This window comes from Rana temporaria, chromosome 2, assembly GCF_905171775.1.
Source record: "Rana temporaria chromosome 2, aRanTem1.1, whole genome shotgun sequence".
Classification (NCBI taxonomy): Eukaryota; Metazoa; Chordata; class Amphibia; order Anura; family Ranidae; genus Rana; species Rana temporaria.
Window position 1 is genome coordinate 129,510,712 of NC_053490.1, and position 20,400 is coordinate 129,531,111.

At 45.5% G+C, this 20,400-nt stretch overlaps 1 protein-coding gene across 2 annotated transcripts in view; it reads left to right on the forward strand.

Annotated features, from left to right (window-relative positions):
* LOC120929498 (retinol dehydrogenase 16-like) overlaps window positions 1-18,940 on the forward strand; it is a 44,520-nt gene extending 25,580 nt beyond the window's left edge. For both annotated transcript variants that reach the window (XM_040340983.1, XM_040340981.1), the window contains exons 3-5: window positions 10,474-10,732; window positions 14,072-14,235; window positions 18,519-18,940. In XM_040340983.1, coding sequence (XP_040196917.1) covers window positions 10,474-10,732; window positions 14,072-14,235; window positions 18,519-18,727 — 632 coding nt within the window. In that variant the 3' untranslated portion in view covers window positions 18,728-18,940. The remainder of the gene's footprint in view (window positions 1-10,473; window positions 10,733-14,071; window positions 14,236-18,518) is intronic.
* The last annotated feature ends 1,460 nt before the right edge of the window (window positions 18,941-20,400 follow it).

A 20,400-nucleotide genomic window follows, 5' to 3' on the forward strand; every position in this document is an offset into this window, starting at 1 on the left:
CTCTGTCCCTCTGTCACCCAGTCACTCTGTCCCTCTGTCACCCAGTCACTCTGTCCCTCTGTCACCCAGTCACTCTGTCCCTCTGTCACCCAGTCCCTCCGTCACCCAGTCCCTCCGTCACCCAGTCCCTCCGTCACCCAGTCCCTCCGTCACCCAGTCCCTCCGTCACCCAGTCACTCTGTCCCTCTGTCACCCAGTCACTCTGTCACCCAGTCACTCTGTCCCTCTGTCACCCAGTCACTCTGTCCCTCTGTCACCCAGTCACTCTGTCACCCAGTCACCCAGTCACTCTGTCACCCAGTCACTCTGTCCCTCTGTCACCCAGTCACTCTGTCCCTCTGTCACCCAGTCACCCAGTCCCTCTGTCACCCAGTCCCTCTGTCACCCAGTCCCTCTGTCACCCAGTCCCTCTGTCACCCAGTCACTCTGTCACCCAGTCACTCTGTCACCCAGTCCCTCTGTCACCCAGTCACTCTGTCACCCAGTCACTCTGTCACCCAGTCACTCTGTCCCTCTGTCACCCAGTCACTCTGTCACCCAGTCACTCTGTCACCCAGTCACTCTGTCACCCAGTCACCCAGTCACCCAGTCACCCAGTCACTCTGTCCCTCTGTCACCCAGTCACTCTGTCACCCAGTCCCTCTGTCACCCAGTCCCTCTGTCACCCAGTCCCTCTGTCACCCAGTCACTCTGTCACCCAGTCACCCAGTCACTCTGTCACCCAGTCCCTCTGTCACCCAGTCACTCTGTCACCCAGTCACTCTGTCACCCAGTCACCCAGTCACTCTGTCACCCAGTCACTCTGTCCCTCTGTCACCCAGTCACTCTGTCACCCAGTCACCCAGTCCCTCTGTCACCCAGTCCCTCTGTCACCCAGTCCCTCTGTCACCCAGTCACTCTGTCACCCAGTCCCTCTGTCACCCAGTCACTCTGTCACCCAGTCACCCAGTCACTCTGTCACCCAGTCACTCTGTCACCCAGTCACTCTGTCACCCAGTCACTCTGTCCCTCTGTCACCCAGTCACTCTGTCCCTCTGTCACCCAGTCACTCTGTCCCTCTGTCACCCAGTCACTCTGTCCCTCTGTCACCCAGTCACTCTGTCCCTCTGTCACCCAGTCACTCTGTCCCTCTGTCACCCAGTCACTCTGTCCCTCTGTCACCCAGTCACTCTGTCACCCAGTCACCCAGTCACTCTGTCACCCAGTCACCCAGTCACTCTGTCACCCAGTCACCCAGTCACTCTGTCACCCAGTCACCCAGTCACTCTGTCACCCAGTCACTCTGTCACCCAGTCACTCTGTCACCCAGTCCCTCTGTCACCCAGTCACTCTGTCCCTCTGTCACCCAGTCACTCTGTCCCTCTGTCACCCAGTCACTCTGTCCCTCTGTCACCCAGTCACTCTGTCCCTCTGTCACCCAGTCACTCTGTCACCCAGTCACTCTGTCACCCAGTCACTCTGTCACCCAGTCACTCTGTCACCCAGTCACCCAGTCACTCTGTCACCCAGTCACTCTGTCACCCAGTCACTCTGTCACCCAGTCACTCTGTCCCTCTGTCACCCAGTCACTCTGTCCCTCTGTCACCCATTCACTCTGTCCCTCTGTCACCCAGTCACTCTGTCCCTCTGTCACCCAGTCACTCTGTCCCTCTGTCACCCAGTCACTCTGTCCCTCTGTCACCCAGTCACTCTGTCCCTCTGTCACCCAGTCACTCTGTCACCCAGTCCCTCCGTCACCCAGTCCCTCCGTCACCCAGTCACTCTGTCCCTCTGTCACCCAGTCACTCTGTCACCCAGTCACTCTGTCCCTCTGTCACCCAGTCACTCTGTCCCTCTGTCACCCAGTCACTCTGTCCCTCTGTCACCCAGTCACTCTGTCCCTCTGTCACCCAGTCACTCTGTCACCCAGTCACTCTGTCCCTCTGTCACCCAGTCACTCTGTCCCTCTGTCACCCAGTCACTCTGTCCCTCTGTCACCCAGTCACCCAGTCCCTCCGTCACCCAGTCCCTCCGTCACCCAGTCCCTCCGTCACCCAGTCCCTCCGTCACCCAGTCACTCTGTCCCTCTGTCACCCAGTCACTCTGTCACCCAGTCACTCTGTCCCTCTGTCACCCAGTCACTCTGTCCCTCTGTCACCCAGTCACTCTGTCCCTCTGTCACCCAGTCACTCTGTCACCCAGTCACCCAGTCACTCTGTCACCCAGTCACTCTGTCCCTCTGTCACCCAGTCACTCTGTCCCTCTGTCACCCAGTCACCCAGTCCCTCTGTCACCCAGTCCCTCTGTCACCCAGTCCCTCTGTCACCCAGTCACTCTGTCACCCAGTCACTCTGTCCCTCTGTCACCCAGTCACTCTGTCCCTCTGTCACCCAGTCACTCTGTCACCCAGTCACTCTGTCCCTCTGTCACCCAGTCACTCTGTCCCTCTGTCACCCAGTCACTCTGTCCCTCTGTCACCCAGTCACTCTGTCCCTCTGTCACCCAGTCACTCTGTCACCCAGTCACTCTGTCACCCAGTCACTCTGTCCCTCTGTCACCCAGTCACTCTGTCCCTCTGTCACCCAGTCACTCTGTCCCTCTGTCACCCAGTCACTCTGTCCCTCTGTCACCCAGTCACTCTGTCCCTCTGTCACCCAGTCACTCTGTCCCTCTGTCACCCAGTCACTCTGTCCCTCTGTCACCCAGTCACTCTGTCCCTCTGTCCCTCTGTCCCCCAGTCACTCCGTCACCCAGTCACTCTGTCCCTCTGTCACCCAGTCACTCTGTCCCTCTGTCCCTCTGTCCCCCAGTCACTCCGTCACCCAGTCACTCTGTCCCTCTGTCACCCAGTCACTCTGTCACCCAGTCACTCTGTCCCTCTGTCACCCAGTCACTCTGTCCCTCTGTCACCCAGTCACTCTGTCCCTCTGTCACCCAGTCACTCTGTCACCCAGTCACTCTGTCACCCAGTCACTCTGTCCCTCTGTCACCCAGTCACTCTGTCCCTCTGTCACCCAGTCACTCTGTCCCTCTGTCACCCAGTCACTCTGTCCCTCTGTCACCCAGTCACTCTGTCCCTCTGTCACCCAGTCACTCTGTCCCTCTGTCACCCAGTCACTCTGTCCCTCTGTCCCTCTGTCCCCCAGTCACTCCGTCACCCAGTCACTCTGTCCCTCTGTCCCTCTGTCACCCAGTCACTCTGTCCCTCTGTCACCCAGTCACTCTGTCCCTCCGTCACCCAGTCCCTCCGTCACCCAGCTCTCCGTCACCCAGCCCTCCGTCACCCTGTCACCCACTCCTCTGTCACCCAGTCCCCTGTCACCCAGCCCCCTGTCACCCAGCCCCCTGTCACCCAGCCCCCTGTCACCCAGTCCCCTGTCACCCAGCCCTCTGTCCCCTGTCACCCAGCCCTCTGTCCCCTGTCACCCAGCCCTCTGTCCCCTGTCACCCAGCCCTCTGTCCCCTGTCACCCAGTCCTCTGTCACCCAGTCCTTTGTCACTCTGTCACCCAGCCCTCTGTCACCCAGCCCTCTGTCACCCAGTCCCCTGTCACCCAGCCCTCTGTCACGGGCCCGCTGATTTCATGATACGCCCCTGCCCCCAAAACTGGCAAAAAATTAGTAAAAAAACATATATTTTTTTTTGGGGGGGGGGGGGTGTCCCTGAATGGCAGTTTGGAAATGTGGTCACCCTAATGTCATGGTGTAGAGAAGGAGAAGGTTTCTGTAGATCTATCTTGTTTCCGATGTCCTGATACATTAGGGTGCGTGAGCTTTGTCACCCTAGATCAGGATATAGGTAGAATTACCAGGTGAAAGTAAACAAAAATAAAACGAATGCAGCCAACACATCTAAGGACTGGTAAACTGCAATATCATGAATTTTTGTTTTATAGTTTTTGTTTCTTAGCTTACGTCAAGAGTAAACTAAAAGTACGATTGTTCTTTAACCACTTCCATACAGGGCATTTTCACCCCCTTCCTGCCCAGACCAATTTTTAGTTTTTAGCGCTGTCGCACTTTGACTGACAATTGCGCGGTCGTGCGACGTGGTTTCCAAACAAAATTTACGCCCTTTTTTTACCACAAATAGAGATTTCTTTTGGTGGTATTTGATCACCTCTGCAGTTTTTATTTTTTGCGCTAGAAACAAAAGAAAGCGTAAATTTTGAAAAAAACACAATATTTTTTACTTTTTGATTTAATAAATATCATAATTTTTTTTTAAAAAAACTATTTTTTTCCTCAGTTTAGACCAATACGTATTCTTCTACATATTTTTAGTAAAAAAATCACAATAAGCGTATTTGATCGGTTTGCGCAAAAGTTCTAGCATCTACAGGATAGGCAATAGAATTATGCCATTTTTTTTTTTTTACTAGTAATGGCGGCGATCTGTGATTTTTTTTTTTTTATTGTGACCGTGACATTGCGGCGGACATATCGGACACTTTTGACACATTTTTGGGACCATTCACATTTATACAGCGATTAGTGCTATAAAACTGCACTGATTACTGTGTAAATGTGACTGGCAGGGAAGGGGTTAACACTAGGGGGCGAGGAAGGGGTTAATATGTTCCCTAAAGTGTGTTCTAACTGTAGGGGGGCTCACAACGGGAGGAGATCGATGTGTGTTCCTCTGTACTGGGAACACACATCGGTCTCCTCACCGCTGACAGGACATGGATCTGTGTGTTTAAAATAGAAATGAAAGGAAAACAGCTTTGCATAGATATAAAAATACATTTTAAATCCCTTCTTTATAAATGATTACATTCCCTCTGTTCTCAACTGCATAAGAGCTGGGGGGAGCAGAAGCAGCAGCACACTGAGCTTCCCGAATGGCCGGGTATGTCAGGACAAGTCTGATCATTGGAGGAGGGCAGGCTTAGTTGCTAGCATGGCTAGAGAACTGACCACAGTGTGTTCTCCTGCTTAGTGTGGTCAGTTTTAATAGCAAAGCAGAGGGACTTGCAGGGATTCCACATAAAGGAAGCGTACAAAGAGAACAGGATACTTTCTCATACAAGTACATGGTACAGCAGTAACATATCAGGAATATGAAATTTTGGGTTTTGACTGTGGACAAAGGCTCAGATACACTATTTTATCTATAGCAGAATTCCAAAAAAGAAAAGATAAAAATGTTCCCCAGTAGTTAAAGCGGAGTTCCACCCAAAAGTGAAACTTCCACTCATTTGTCTCCTCTCCCTCTCCAGTGCCACAATTGTCACATTTCGGGGGGGGTACAGGATATCTGTCTTTAACCACTTAAAGACCTCAGGTGTTTTTCAGATTTGGTGTTTGCAAGACTAAAACATTTTTTTCTGCTAGAAAATTACTTAAAACCCCCAAACATTATATATTTTTTTTTTCTAACACCCTAGAGAATAAAATGGCGGTCATTGCAATACTTTTTGTCACACCGTATTTGCGCAGCAGTCTTACAAGCGCACTTTTTTTGGAAAAAATTCACTTTTTTGAATTAAAAAATAAGACAACAATAAATTTGGCCCAATTTTTTTATATATTGTGAAAGATAATGTTACGCCGAGTAAAATGATACCCAACATGTCACGCTTTAAAATTGCGCCCGCTCGTGGCATGGCGTCAAACTTTTACCCTTAAAAATCTAGATAGGCGACGTTTAAAAAATTCTATAAGTTGCATTTTTTGAGCTACAGAGTAGCTCTAGGGCTATAATTATTGCTCTCGCTCTAACGATCGCGGCGATACCTCACTTGTGTGATTTGAACACCGTTTTCATATGCGGGCGCTACTCGCGTATGCGTTCGCTTCTGCGCGCGAGCTCGTCAGGACGGGGCGCTTTAAAAAAATTTTTTTTTTGTTTTCTTATTTAATTTTATTGATTTTATTATTTTTTACACTAAAATATAAAAAAAAAAAAATGATCACTTTTATTCCTATTACAAGGAATGTAAACATCCCTTGTAATAGAAAAAAACATGACAGGTCCTCTTAAATATGAGATCTGGGGTCAAAAAGACCTCAGATCTCATATTTAGGCTTAAATGCAAAAAAAAAAAAAAAAAAGGAAAATTTGTCATTTAAAAAAATGACAGAAAAAAAATTGTCTCTTTAAGAGGCTGGGCGGGACTGACGTTTTGACGTCACTTCCGCCCAACAGAGCTATGAGGACGGGTGGGGGCCATCTTGCCCTCACTCAAGTCCTCACTCTCCAGGCGGCAGCATCGGATCTCCTCCGATGCGGCGGGAGGGGGGGGGCCCTCTCCCGCCACCGATAACGGCGATCTCGCGGCGAATCCGCCGCGGAGACCGCCGTTATCGTTTACACGGCCGCCAGCTGAAAACATGGATATCTCAGTTGTGGCAGCAGCTGCTGCCGTTACTGAGATATCCATGTTTAAAAAGAGGACGTATATATACAGTGGGGGGTCCGTAAGTGGTTAATGGGTAGGACAGTGGTGTAGTGGTTAGCACTTTCACCTAGCAGAAAAAAGGGTCTCTGGTTCGAATCCCGACCATGACACCATCTGCCTGAAGTTTGCATGTTCTCCCTGTGTCTGCGTGGTTTTCCTCCGGGTACTCCGGTTTCCTCCTACACTCCAAAGACATGCTGGTAGGTTAATTAGATTCTGTCCAAATTGGCCCAGTATATATGTATATATGTGTGTACGACTGTGTGTCCCAAGCGTGTCAAGATCCTACAGGGTAAGTGACCGCACCAGCCAGGAAGACGCTGGCTGCAAAAAGCGCCTAGAGGCGATTCAGTTTGCATGTGTAGCGCTATATAAGTCACTCATTCGTTCATTCATAGGTATCCTGTTCCCACTTCCAGGAGTCCGCGCCGAGGACCATGACGTCGCCGCGGGGCTCCCTCCTTCTCCCCATGTTGCCGGGCCAGTAGAGAGGAGTGGTCCCTCGTGCATGTGCAGTGGGGTTCTGGGTGTGAAGCCGTAAGGCTACAATGCCGGGTTCCCTTACCCGTAATAGCGGTGACAGCACCTGATAGCTGATGGAAACATCAGCTGCAGTGCCGACATCGCTGGACTCCAGGACAGGTAAGGGTCCTATTATTAAAAGTCAGCAGCTGCAGTATGTGTAGCTGCTGGCTTTTATTTATTTTTTCGTTTTTTTGGGCAGACCTCCGCTTTAAAATAAAAAGCAGCTAAAGACGGAGATGGTAAAGAATTTATTTAAAAAAAAAAAGATGGGAGATGTGGTTTTAACTTTTGCTAAATATACCTGAACGGTGGATTTTTGATGTGGTTGCTTTAAGACTGGCTTCACACTTGTGTTCTGCTGCATTTTTTACACATTTTGCCTTGTTTTGGAGTATTCTGCTATCCTATCACAAGCGATCATTGATGTCTGCTCTAAATTCAACCAGCTATACGAGTTAATTATGATGCATCTGTTAAGTACATTCCCAGATGCTTCATGCAACAACTGGTTGGTGAATGGATGAAACCAATATCCACAGATCATAAAAATAATATTTCTCTATGTATTGCAACTTATTCCCTGGTAATATGCAGATAATAAACCCCCTCCACTTTACTCAATGGAGGAAAATATGTTTGCCGCAGTTAATTTGAACGCTAATGTATAACTGTACTTTCATGAAAAGAAATGACACATTCATACTTGTCCCAATACCCTCTAAAAATAGGACAATATGATACATTACCTATAGTCCTATATCATACTTCCCAACATTCTGAAATTATAAGGCCCCATGCACACCAGAAGCAAATGCAAACACATGTAAACTCAAGTTTTCAAAGGCAAAAACCGGCGTTTAAAACGCCAGTTTTTGCCGCGAATTTCGCAGCGTTTTGCCGCGTTTATCTGCGTTTTACCGCGTTTGCGGCTATCAGCGTTCATAACAAAGACATTGTAGACCCTCCCAAAGCTTTGAAACGCAAAAACGTTTGCGTCTGAACCCAAAATTTTGCGTCTGAAAAAACGAGCCTAAACCCAACTGCTTTATAACGCATAAAAACGTGAATGTGTGCATGGACACATAGGATAACATTAAATGTGTTCAGGGGCAGTTGAAAAAAATGCCCAAATGCCTCTGAACTCCAGTTTACCAGCATCTTGTGTGCATGGGGCCTAAAAAGGGACACCTTTCAGCACATGGAATGTAGGAAAATAACACGTCCCTGCCACAAGCTGGTTACACGGACCACAAATATCTAATATGAAGAAAATTATTGGCTAAACTACACAAGTGTATATATTTTTTTTTTTGTACCTCTATTGTTCTGTTTTGGCTTTTTAAAATAACAAATACAGTAATATAAAGGTTGGATAAAAGTTGAATGCATCATACCACTTTTGGTAGTAAAATAGTACATTTTGTATAGAGATGTAGACATCGGACCCCATTCACCAGTGCAAGGCTTTCAATGCTCTGGGGCCCCTACAATGATGGCAGTGCAGGTAAACAGACATTAAGTAGGTAGGAGGCAGACTGCCTCCCCTTTGCATCTATCACTCTCAGTGGGGCCCCAAATTTCAGGGCAGTGTGGGCTCAAGGACCAGCTGCTTTGGGGAAAGTGCAGGGGCCCTCCATGCAGCTGGGGCCCCTGGGCAGTGCCCAGGTGTGCCCACTCATTAAGACCTGCCATTCACACCTGGAACACACACAGAAATACGTATTTCCAGAACATGAAAAACACGGAATGCTTCTTAAAAGAGAGACAATCCCTACAAATGAAGGAGAGGTGGAAGTTATACTGAAAATAAGTCCTATCTCTAGTAATACTGTCTACATCCCTGGTGTCCACAGGCTGTTGGGCACCATGCACAAAGCAAAGTGACAGCGGGGTGCAAGGCTTTGGAAGGCTCGCTGTGTTCCGGTGTTCTGTCGAGAAGCGCCCGGCTATCGAATATCCGGGTGGAACTGCGCATGAGCCGCAGAACAGCTGAGTTGACGATCAGCTGTTATCTCGCATTGGCGCGTTCTTGTAGGAGAGTGGCGGATAGTTACATTAAGGGGCGGATTTTTAAATGATGGGCAGTGGTGGGGGTGGAATTTTTATTGATGGCCAAACAAATCTGTGAAATAAAGCTTTATCTAATTTAGAAAAGGCTGCCCTTCAATTGACTAAACACACCCCTCAAGCTTCCAGAAAGATTAGCAGATAAAGATTTATTTTGAAGATTTGTTTGGCCATCGATAAAAATTCATCCCCCACCACTGCCCATCATTTAAAAAAACGCCCCCTTCATGTAAATATCCGCCCCTCACCTACATGAACATGTCTCGTCAACACTAGACAACAGCTGATCGTAAACTCAGCTGCTCTGCGGCTCTGTACTGCGCATGCGCATTCTCGATAGATAGGGGGCACTTCTCAACAGGACACCGGCACTGAAAAAAAAAGAGACTGTACTGTGAGCGTAGTTATTTCAAAAGGTGTGTTTTACTAACTTTATTCTTTGTGTCATGTATTTACATGTGTTCATAAACTAAGGATAACCTAAAAAAAAAAAAAGGGCCAGATTCAGGTACCTTGGGCGTATCTCTGCGGCAGCGTAACGTATCCGATTTACATTACGCCGCCGCAACTTTACAGGCAAGTGCTTTGTTCACAAAGCACTTGCCTGTAAAGTTGCGGCGGCGTAGCGTAAATCACCTGGCGGAATTCAAATTCGGCGGGTAGGGGGCGTGTATCGTTTAAATGAAGCGCGTCCCCGCGCCGAACGAACTGCGTATGCGCCATCCGTAAAATATCCCAGTGTGCATTGCTCCAAATGACGTCGCAAGGACGTCATTGGTTTCGACGTGAACGTAAATGACGTCCAGCCCCATCCACGGACGACTAACGCAAACGACGTAACTTTTTAAAAACGACGGCCATACTTAACATTGGCTGCGCCTCATATAGCAGGGGCAACTGTACGCCGGGAAAAGCCTAACGTAAACGTCGTAACTTTACTGCGTCGGCCGCACGTACGTTCGGGAATTCGCGTATCTAGCTAATTTGCATACTCAACGCGGAAATCGACGGAAGCGTCACCTAGCGGGCAAAAAAAATGCAGTTTAGAGCCGACGGCGTAAGAGACCTACGCCTGTCGGATCTAATGGATATCTATGCGTAACTGATTCTGAGAATCAGTCGCATAGATACGACGGCTCAGATTAGGACTTACGACGGCGTACATGGCGCTGCGCCGTCGTAAGTCCTATGAGAATCTGGGCCAAAAATGTTTAAGATAATGCATATTCAGAACACAAAATAAATAAATGTATACACATGGAATACCTGACAACTTTATGAGCCCATTTGAAAAGTAAATCAGTAGTGCCTTTCCCTTTAATTATTTTACTTCTTTTTTTTTAATCCACCTTATGAATAGAGTTTGGAGGAGTCTGTAGAAAGGTGTAAAAAAAAGGTATTAAAAAATGGAAATGTATTTTTAAAAGAGAAGCAATAAGGCTACACTTTGTGGAATGCATTTTTTAATCACATTGTATTCTTCTTTTTCCTCTTGGCAGGTCTTTGGGGGCTAGTGAATAATGCTGGAATCTTAATTCCTATGGCCCCCAATGAATGGTTGACTAGGGAAGACTTTCGCAAGGTACTGGAAGTCAATCTCTTGGGAATGGTAGATGTTACAATCAACTTTCTTCCTCTTATCAGAAAATCCCACGGACGCATTGTCAATGTATCTAGTATTGCAGGAAGGGTAACACTGTGTGGAGGTGGTTACTGCTTATCCAAGTATGGAGTAGAAGCTTTTTCTGACAGCCTAAGGTAACTTGTTTAACTTCAAGTACATTATGTACCCACAACGATGTAAGACTGGGTTCACACTAGTGCGAGTTGGATGCGGATTTGTCGTGTCTAATTCGCAATTATAGGAGATTGTAATCGTCTCTATTGGAGCCGGTTCACATATCTCCGCTGCGGCTGCAAAATTTGCACCGGGAACTGTGTGTCTTTTGGTCCGTTACAGGTCCAAATTCAGCAAAAAAATTGGGCTGAAATTGTACCTGAAATGGTGAACAGGGACGCACCGGACCCCTGCTGTGAGCCGCATGCAGCTTAGCTGTGAACCCAGCCTAATGCCATGTATACACGATCGGAAATTCCGACAAGAAAACCGTGGATTTTTTCTAACGAAATGTTGGCTCAAACTTGTGTTGCATACACACGGTCACACAAATCTTGTTGGAAAATCCGACTGTCGAGAACGTGGTGACGTACAAGACGTACGACGAGCAGAGATCAATGAAGTTCAATAGGCAGTTCGGCTCTTCTGCTTGATTCTGAGCATGCGTGTTTTTTTGCGCATCGGAATTGCATACAGACGAGCGGATTTTCCTATAGGAACTTTTTCCGTCAGAAAAATGGAGAACCTGCTCTTCATCTTTTGTTGGTGGAAATTTCAACAGCAAAAGTCAGATGGAGCATACACACGGTCGGAATTTCCAACCAAAAGCTCACATCGGACTTTCCTTGTCGGAATTTCCAATCGTGTGTACGCCGCATAAGTAACTGACAGCTTTCCTACATGCTGTATTTTAAAATGTAATATCTGTAGGATCAGTGATGCTAAATAAGATGCTAATAATTAGCACTAAAAGTATGTAAAAAGGGAAATTAAATGTGTATGCAACATGTATGCAATATGGTATGTATGCAAGTGGTATAGGGAAGCCCACTGGATGACAAGAAGTCAGTCCCGTAACTTTTTTTTTTAGGGGATAAGAACTTGGATAGGTTGAAGGGGTTTATGGGATGCCCAGTAGATGATGACTTGGGGGGCAATCTTCCTCTCTCTCTGTACAAAAATCCTGAATGGCTTCCTTCTGTACAAACCCACAGTCCTGGATAGCTTAATAGCAAGAGTCCATTACAGACTTGGGGCCCTGGGCCCTTCTGGAAAATAGCACAAACTTTAAGGGCCAGATTCTCAAAAGAGATACGACGGCGTATCTCCAGATACGCCATCGTATCTCTGAGTCTGGGCGGTCGTATCTATGCGCCCGATTCTTAGAATCAGTTACGCATAGATTTCTATTAGATCCGACCGGCGTAAGTCTCTTACGCCGTCGGATCTTAACTGCATATTTACGCTGGCCGCTAGGGGCGTGTACGCTAATTTACGCATCAAAATATGTAAATCAGCTAGATACGCGAATTCACGAACGTACGCCCGGCCGACGCAGTACAGATACGCCGTTTACGTTAGGTTTTTCCCGGCGTAAAGTTACCCCTGCTATATGGTGGCGTACATGCGGCGTACCAATGTTAAGTATGGACGTCGTTCCCGCGTCGAATTTTGAATATTTTACGTTGTTTGCGTAAGTCGTCCGTGAATGGGGCTGGAAACCTCTCGCCACTTCCCAGTCATTTTCGAGCTTACTGGAGCCGTCGGTAAGCCCAGAACCGATCCGATGACTAGGCAGGAAGTCGAGTGAGGGTAAGATAGCCCCCACTCAGCTCTATGCCCTTGGAGGACTAGAGCAATCTTCAACGTAACTTCCGGTTCTCGGGCTGTAATAGGAAGCAATAAAAAATAAATAAAAGTGTAACAATATTTGTACTTCAGACAGACGAACTCCAAAGCATGCAGCAAATGTTAAATCATTTCATTGGCATTGAAAATAAAAAACAAATGGATCCACATAGAGCAATACTGTAATGTCTTTTAAATTAAAAAAAAGAGGGGTTCACACTTACAGAGTTGCAGATAAAAACAAGCTTGTTCTTTGGAAGGTAAAAAGCGTTTGCCACAAACGACAACCAACGCGTTTCGTCCTAATGCACATCATCTGGGATCTGAAGTCCGCTCTCTGCAGATGTCACCGATGTCAGTCCAGGCACCATGTGATCATGACAATAAAGTCTGGTCCTGCCAGGTGCCTGGACTGACAGCCCAGATGATGTCCATTACGTTCGTCCGTTACGTTCTGTCTGAAGTATGAACATTCATCATCCATCCTTGAGGTCTACATTCCACCTACTACTCCATTCACAGATTACTACATTGAGGCCAAGTCCTCATTATGCCTGTTTGACCCATGTGCTGTAAGGTACATGTGTCCACCCTATCTGGTAAGCATGCCAACCTTACTTTCCTTGACTGCACTCCATGATCAAGCACTTTTTTAAGATCGCAATTAGTTACGCTGTTTACATAAGACATACGCCGGCGTAAAGATAAAGCTGGTCTCTAGGTGGCGCAGCCCATGCAAGGTATGGACGTCGGAACAAGCGTATCTTTTTACGTTGTTTACGTAAGTCGTACGTGAATGGGGCTGTGTGTAGGTTACGTTCACGTCACAGGCATTGAGCCGGCGTATCTTTGGGCGTAAATACGACGTGATACTGAGCATGCCCGCATGCGCCGTTCGTTCGGCCATGCATCTACATGGGGTCAAGCTTAATTTAAATACAACACGCCCACGACCTGCCTACTTTGAAATACGTGCGCTTACGCCGGCCCATTTACGCTACGCCGCCGTAACTTAGGACGCAAGTGCTTTGTGAAAACAGCACTCGCCTCTCTAAGTTGCGGGGGCATAGCGTAAATAAGATACGCTACGCCCGCACATAGTTACGCCGCCCTACGTGAATCTGGGCCTAAATGTTTAATCAGAAGGAAAATGAGAATAAAAGCATTATGGGTTTTCTCTGTATGAAATCTTTTACTTAAGTAAATATCTTATGGACCGAGACCTAGCTGAACACAGTAGGACATTTATAATCTACCTGTCCACATTAGGTAAATATATTTCAAAGGGTAAAGGAGGACATCTTTGGAGATAACATAAGCAGGTTTAAAAAAAACAAATGTGTTTTAAATCATTAATTGCAGTTCAGTAGCGTTGTGACATAGACCACAATTCTCCTATACAATCTCTTCTTATTCATTTTTAATTAGTAAATTATAAGTCCCAGAGATATGAAGGTTTGTGTAAAATAAAGCTGTATTTTACTTCATAAACTTCATTTACTGTAATTTCTTTAGCGCCTACCTTAATAAATGAATTAAAACAATGAAAGCAGATCAGGCAGAATTTGGACAAACATAATCTATTCAATATGTCCTGTATGTAAATGTTGTTTTTTATTCATGATTTGTAGGAGGGAGCTGAAGCCTTTTGGAGTGAAAGTCTCCATCATTAATCCTGATTTCTTTAGAACACCAATTCTGATTTCCGAAGTAATAAAAGACCGTGTTACAGACATTTGGAAAAAACTGCCTCTGAACCTGAAAAATGCATATGGGGAAAAGTATTATAAACAATGTAAGTGATAAAGATTTGTAAAATATAACTCATAAATATAACATATCTCATGGTATGGGTATGGTATGGTATGGTATTTACTTCTGTATGAATGATCATTATGTACAGTAGAAGAATATGCAAAACACTGCTAGAAAGTAAAATGTCTCTCACAAGCAGAAAGCTTTAGGCCCCATACACACGAGAGGATTTATCCGCAGATACGGTCCAGCGGACCGTTTCCACGGATAAATCCTCTCAAAGATTTCCGCAGATTTCGATGCGATGGAGTGTACACACCATCGCATTGAAATCCGCGCGGAAATCCTCTAGCGATGACGTGTCGCGCCGTCGCCGCGATTATGACGCGGCGACGGGCGCGACGCTGTCATATAAGGAATTCCACGCATGCGTCAAATCATTACGACGCGTGCGGGGAATCCCTTTGGACGAATGGATCCGGTAAGTCTGTACAGACGAGCGGATCCATCCGTTGGAATGGATTCCAGCAGATGGATTTGTTGTGCATCACAGCAAATATCCGATCTGCTGGAATCCATCCCAGAGGAGATTTCTCCGCGGGAACAGATCCGCTGGCGTGTACACACCATAGGATCTATCCGCAGAAACCCATTTGCTGGGATTTATCTGTGGATGGATTCTATCGTGTGTACGGGGCCTAAGTCTTATGTCTATGATTTGCCAGGTATGGATGACATATAAGGTAACAGAAAAAAATTAAACACACATTTCTGGGACATTAACATTAAATGAAAATATGATAGATACATTTTTGTAGGCATTTTGTAGGCATTATCAAAACATTTTATCTATAGTCATGTCTGCATTTAAAGTACAGCAAGGAAGAGTTAAGCCTCGTACACACGATAGGTTAACCAGAGGACAACCGTCTGAAGGACCGTTATCATAGGTTAACCGATGAAGCTGACTGATGGTCCGTCACGCCTACACACCATAGGTTAAATAACCGATCGTGTCAGAACGCGGTGACGTAAAACACAATGACGTGCTGAAAAAAACGAAGTTCAATGCTTCCAAGCATGCGTCGACTTGATTCTGAGCATGCGTGGGTTTTTAACCGATGGTCGTGCCTACTAACGATCGGTTTTGACCTATCGGTTACCAATTCATAGGTTAATTTTAAAGCAAGTTGGCTTTTTTTTTACCAATGATTAAATAACCTATGGGGCCCACACACGATCGGTTTTGACCAATGAAAACGGTCCATCAGACCGTTATCCTCTGGTTAACCTATCGTGTGTACGAGGCTTTAAAGCTTACCAAAATAATAGCGTATATGCAAGTGTTGAGTTGGAAGCCCTGTCCATATTTGACAAAGTAATCACCTGTCAGTGGAGGCTGAGTGGAGATACTTCACCATTCAGACATATAAGGCAAGACACATGGTCATTGACAAATGCTGTGCATTATATAGCTACCTCTTTTAGGCCTAGGATTACAGCATCTGGCAAAGAGAAGTCTTCCGCAACCAACTTCTTTTGTGTCTTTGGGATGTTGGGATGCCATTTGAATGAATCCTGAGAACTGCAAAGGATGCTGATGCTGAAAGATGTCAAAAGGTGTCACAATACACCATACCTTTTAGGAACACCCACCTATGACAGTGCCTACCAATCAATTAGGTACTATGGCATGCTTTGTATGGTACACTTCATTTGCCAATAGAAATTGGTATGTGTTTAATTATTAGGCCAAAAGTCCTCCTTGTTATATATTTAAATAGTGTGCTCCTCAATTGATATTGTGGACCTGAAATTAAGGCTAAGAATATAAATACTATTAAAAATGAATTTATCCTTTTATTTTAAGTAGTCTATACAGTACATAAGATCGTAACCACTTCAATACTGTACAGGGCTTTTATACACCCTTACTTCCCAGACCAATTTTTAGCTTTCAGCGCTCTCAGGCCCCTTTCAGACTGGGGCGGGAGCCGTGGTGGCGGTATAACGCCGCTAAAAATAGCGGCGCTATACCGCCGGGATTGCCGCGGGAATCAGCCGCTAGCGGTGCGGTATTAACCCCCGCTAGCGGCCGATAAAGGGTTAATACCGCCCGCAATGCGCCTCTATAGAGGCGCATTGCGGGCGGTTTTGCCGCGGTTTCACATTGTTTTCAATGGGAAGGAGCGGTATACACGCCGCTCCTCTCACCGCTCCAAAGATGCTGCTGACGCCAGCGCATCGCCTCAGTGTGAAAGCCCTCGGGCTTTCACATTGAGTTTGCAGTGAAGGAGTTTTTCAGGCGGGATAGCAGCGCTATTTTTTTAGCGCTGTACCGCCTGAAAAACTCCTCAATGTGAAAGGGGCCTTACTCTTTGAATGACAATTACTCAGTCATGCTACACTATAACCAATTTTTTGCAATATAAGCGAAAAAAGAGAGACATTTTTGGAAAAAAAAATGTGTATATTATTTGGTCTATAGAGTCTACAAGCTATGGTGCAAATCAATGAAAAATTATCACATCTGATCACACCTGATGTACTGAAGGCCTATCTAATTTCTTAAGACCCTAACAAGCCAGGAAAGTACAAATACCCCCCAAATTACCCCTTTTTGGAAAGCAGACATTCCAAGGTGTTTAGTAAGAGGCATTTTGAGTTTTTTTGAAGTTGTAATTTTTTTCCCACAATTCTTGGGAACAAAAATATTTTAATTTTTTTTTGCACAAAATTGTCATAATAACAAGTTATTTCTCTCACACAACACATGCATACTTGCAATGACACCCCAAAATACATTCTGCTACTCCTGAGTATGGCGATACCACATGTGTGAGACTTTTACACAGCCTGGCCACATACAGAGGCCCAACATTGAAGTAGCACCGTCAGGCGTTCTACAAGCATAAAGTACACATCTCATTTCTCAACCACCTATTACAGTTTTAAAGACCCTGGAGCACCAGGACAATGGAAACTCCCAGAAAATGTATAATCTATGAGGCATAATGAGTCTTTTGAACGGTTCATTTTTTTCCAGACGTTTTGGAATATGTGGGAAAAAAAACGCATTTTTTTTATACAAAGTTGTTAATTTATAAGATATTTCCAACACAAAGCATGTACATAGCAAAAATTACACACCAAAATACATTCTGCTACTCTTCCCGAGTATGGCGATACCACTTGTGTGAGACTTTTACACAGCCTGGCCACATGCAGAGGTCCAACATCCAAGTAGCACTGGTGTTCTAGGAGCAAAAATTACACACATAAATTCCTGCCAACCTATGACATTGTTGAAGGCCCTTCATATTTCTAACACATAGCATGTACTGTACATACCAATTACAAACCAAAATAAATTGGTGGTCCACAGAGGAGAGCATCGGTCCAGGCAGCAGGCAGGAATGGTCACAGCCAGAGTATTTGTCCAGGGAGCAGGCAGACCATCAAGCTTAGGGCATCGGTCAGGAAAGAATAGGGACAGGGGTAGAGGCTTCTCCCACCCGAGGGACACACCTGATCCCCGATCGCCGCGCTGCACACGCGGGCGCCGTGCACGCCGCTGCTCAGCTCTGCATAATGGGAGCCAGTCAGCTACACCGGAAGCTCCGCCGCCCGCCACCGCCGCTCCATTACCGCTATAGGGGAACAACTGTGTCCCGAGGGACACACCGGATCCCCGATCACTGCAGTAGCGGCAGAAAGCCGAGGACGTCATATGACGTCCACCCAGGATGGGAGATTCCATCTGTGAACGTCATTTGACTATGGCTGGATAATGAAGTGGTTACAGTGGAACTTCAGTAATTTTTTTAATTTTTCCATCTATTAAATCTTCTGCCCTTGTTGTTTTAACTTTGTATAGTAAAACATTTTTTTCTGCCAGTAAATACCTTATACAGCCCACTTCCTGTTTCTTGTCTGGAAAAAAGCCTAGGCTTATGACATCATGCACATCATGACATCATGCACAGCTCTCTCACTCTCGTGAGAGTTTGACAGGAAGGGAGGGAGGAAGAGTCATAAGAGGGCCAATGAGAGCTGCAGAGCTGGAAGTGTGTGTCTGTGTAAATCCAGGAAGTGAACAGGCAGCAGCTTCAGCTGCCCAAGGTCAAAATGATTGCAGCCAGACTCAGAGGATGGAGATTTCTGCAACTTTTTGGTAATTCAATTGTTGTTGTTATCAAGTCACGCATTTATAAACCTCTTATATCTGGTCTATGATAAATATTATATATATCTGGTCTATGATGGATATTATTGGAAGGTTTTTTGGATACTCTAGACTTACTTTTTTTTTTTTTTTTACAGATTGTGAATTCATTGATAAGATATGTTCCATGACCAACCCAAAGATCACAGTTGTAACAGATTGTATGGAGCATGCCCTAACTGCAGTGCACCCATGGACACGTTATTCTGCTGGCTGGTATGCCAAGCTGCTCTATATGCCCATGTCTTATCTTCCCACATGTGTGGCAGATTCTTTTCTCGACTCCTCCCCAGATTTACCTAAATGAGAAACAATGAAGCACGAAGAAAAGCTCATCCAACCTTCCAAAGCAATGGCTTCTTTTTAAAGATCTATTTTACTTTAATCAATTACATATTTCTATTGATGTGACCTTATACTTATTACATATCTATATACGCATTACCTTGTAATACATAACATTTCCACATGTATATCTTTTCATATATAACATTTATGAATAAAACACACTTGAATCATCTCAGTGCCTCCTCAGGGGTATTTCCTTGCAATACAGATTCAGTGTTGCTGTATCCATAGGGATAATTGGCAGTGGCATTAAGTATCCATCTGAGACTGTAATAGTAGATCTGAACAAATAAGTGTAAAAATAAATATACTGCGCTAATCCTAAAGTATCAAAACATTGAAAAGTAGGCAGCCAACACAACAAAGGATAAATTGTATTAAGATAAGTAAATAAAGTGCAGCGCCAGTGCAGAGACCGCCCCCAAGGCGGGTCAAAATGCTGTGTCAAAAAGAAAAAGGAATAACACCTTAAAAGATACTATATCTTAGTACCTGTGACATACATTGTGAAATAATGAGGAGAGTATCCAAAGCAAGGGCTCCCCTCTAAATAAAGTAAACTTTAAATAAGTGTTCATAAACAGTGAAATGATGAGTAGCTCTGAAGTGCTAAAGGATTAACTCAAGACGATCAGTCCACATCAAACTAATGTTAAGTGTCCATACACTATGAAAGGTGAAAATGAAACAATCCCCGTACGGTCAGCATGGAAGGTTCCCATCAAAGGTGCAATCCCAGGAACTCAGAAAAGATGAAATACCCTTACCAGACTCCGTGGACCCACGATCACACCTTACGGCGGTGCGTCACCAGTGCGTGTTGGGCCGATTGCCCTATCTGGTCACTGCCGTGGTCCGATTCCTTGCTTGTGCTGGACGCGATTCACTTCAAACTGCATCTGGATAGGACTGCTGCTGCTGCCAGATACGGAACTCCGATCCGAATTCCAATGGGTATATTCAACTATACTTAAAACAGATGAGCTCCTCTGCTGCCTCTTCCAGTGATATCTCCTTTGTACTTCGTACCTCATGGAACTTCTTGTCTGCATCTGACATCCGCGGCAGTAACCAGATAGGGCAATCGGCCCAACACGGCGACCCACCGCCGTAAGGTGTGATCATGGGTCCACGGAGTCCAGTAAGGGTATTTCATATTTTCTGAGTTCCTGGGATTGCACCTTTGATGGGAACCTTCCATGCTGACCCCACGGGGATTGTTTCATTTTCACCTTTCATAGTGTATGGACACTTAACATTAGTTTGATGTGGACTGATCGTCTTGAGTTAATCCTTGAGCTCTTCAGAGCTACTTATGATTTCACTGTTTATGAACACTTATTTATAGTTTACTCTATTTAGAGGAGAGCCCTTGCTTTGGATACTCTCCTCATTATTTCACAATGTATGTCACAGGTACTAAGATATAGTATCTTTTAAGGTGTTATTCATTTTTCTTTTTGACACAGCATTTTGACCCGCCTTGGGGGCGGTCTCTGCACTGGCGCTGCACTTTATTTACAGATCTGAACAGATGCCAATTATCAATGGTTGGAAAACCCTATTACACAGGACTTATGGGTGACATAACTGACTAATGAACAAATTTATTGTATATGTTTCAGCTTTCTA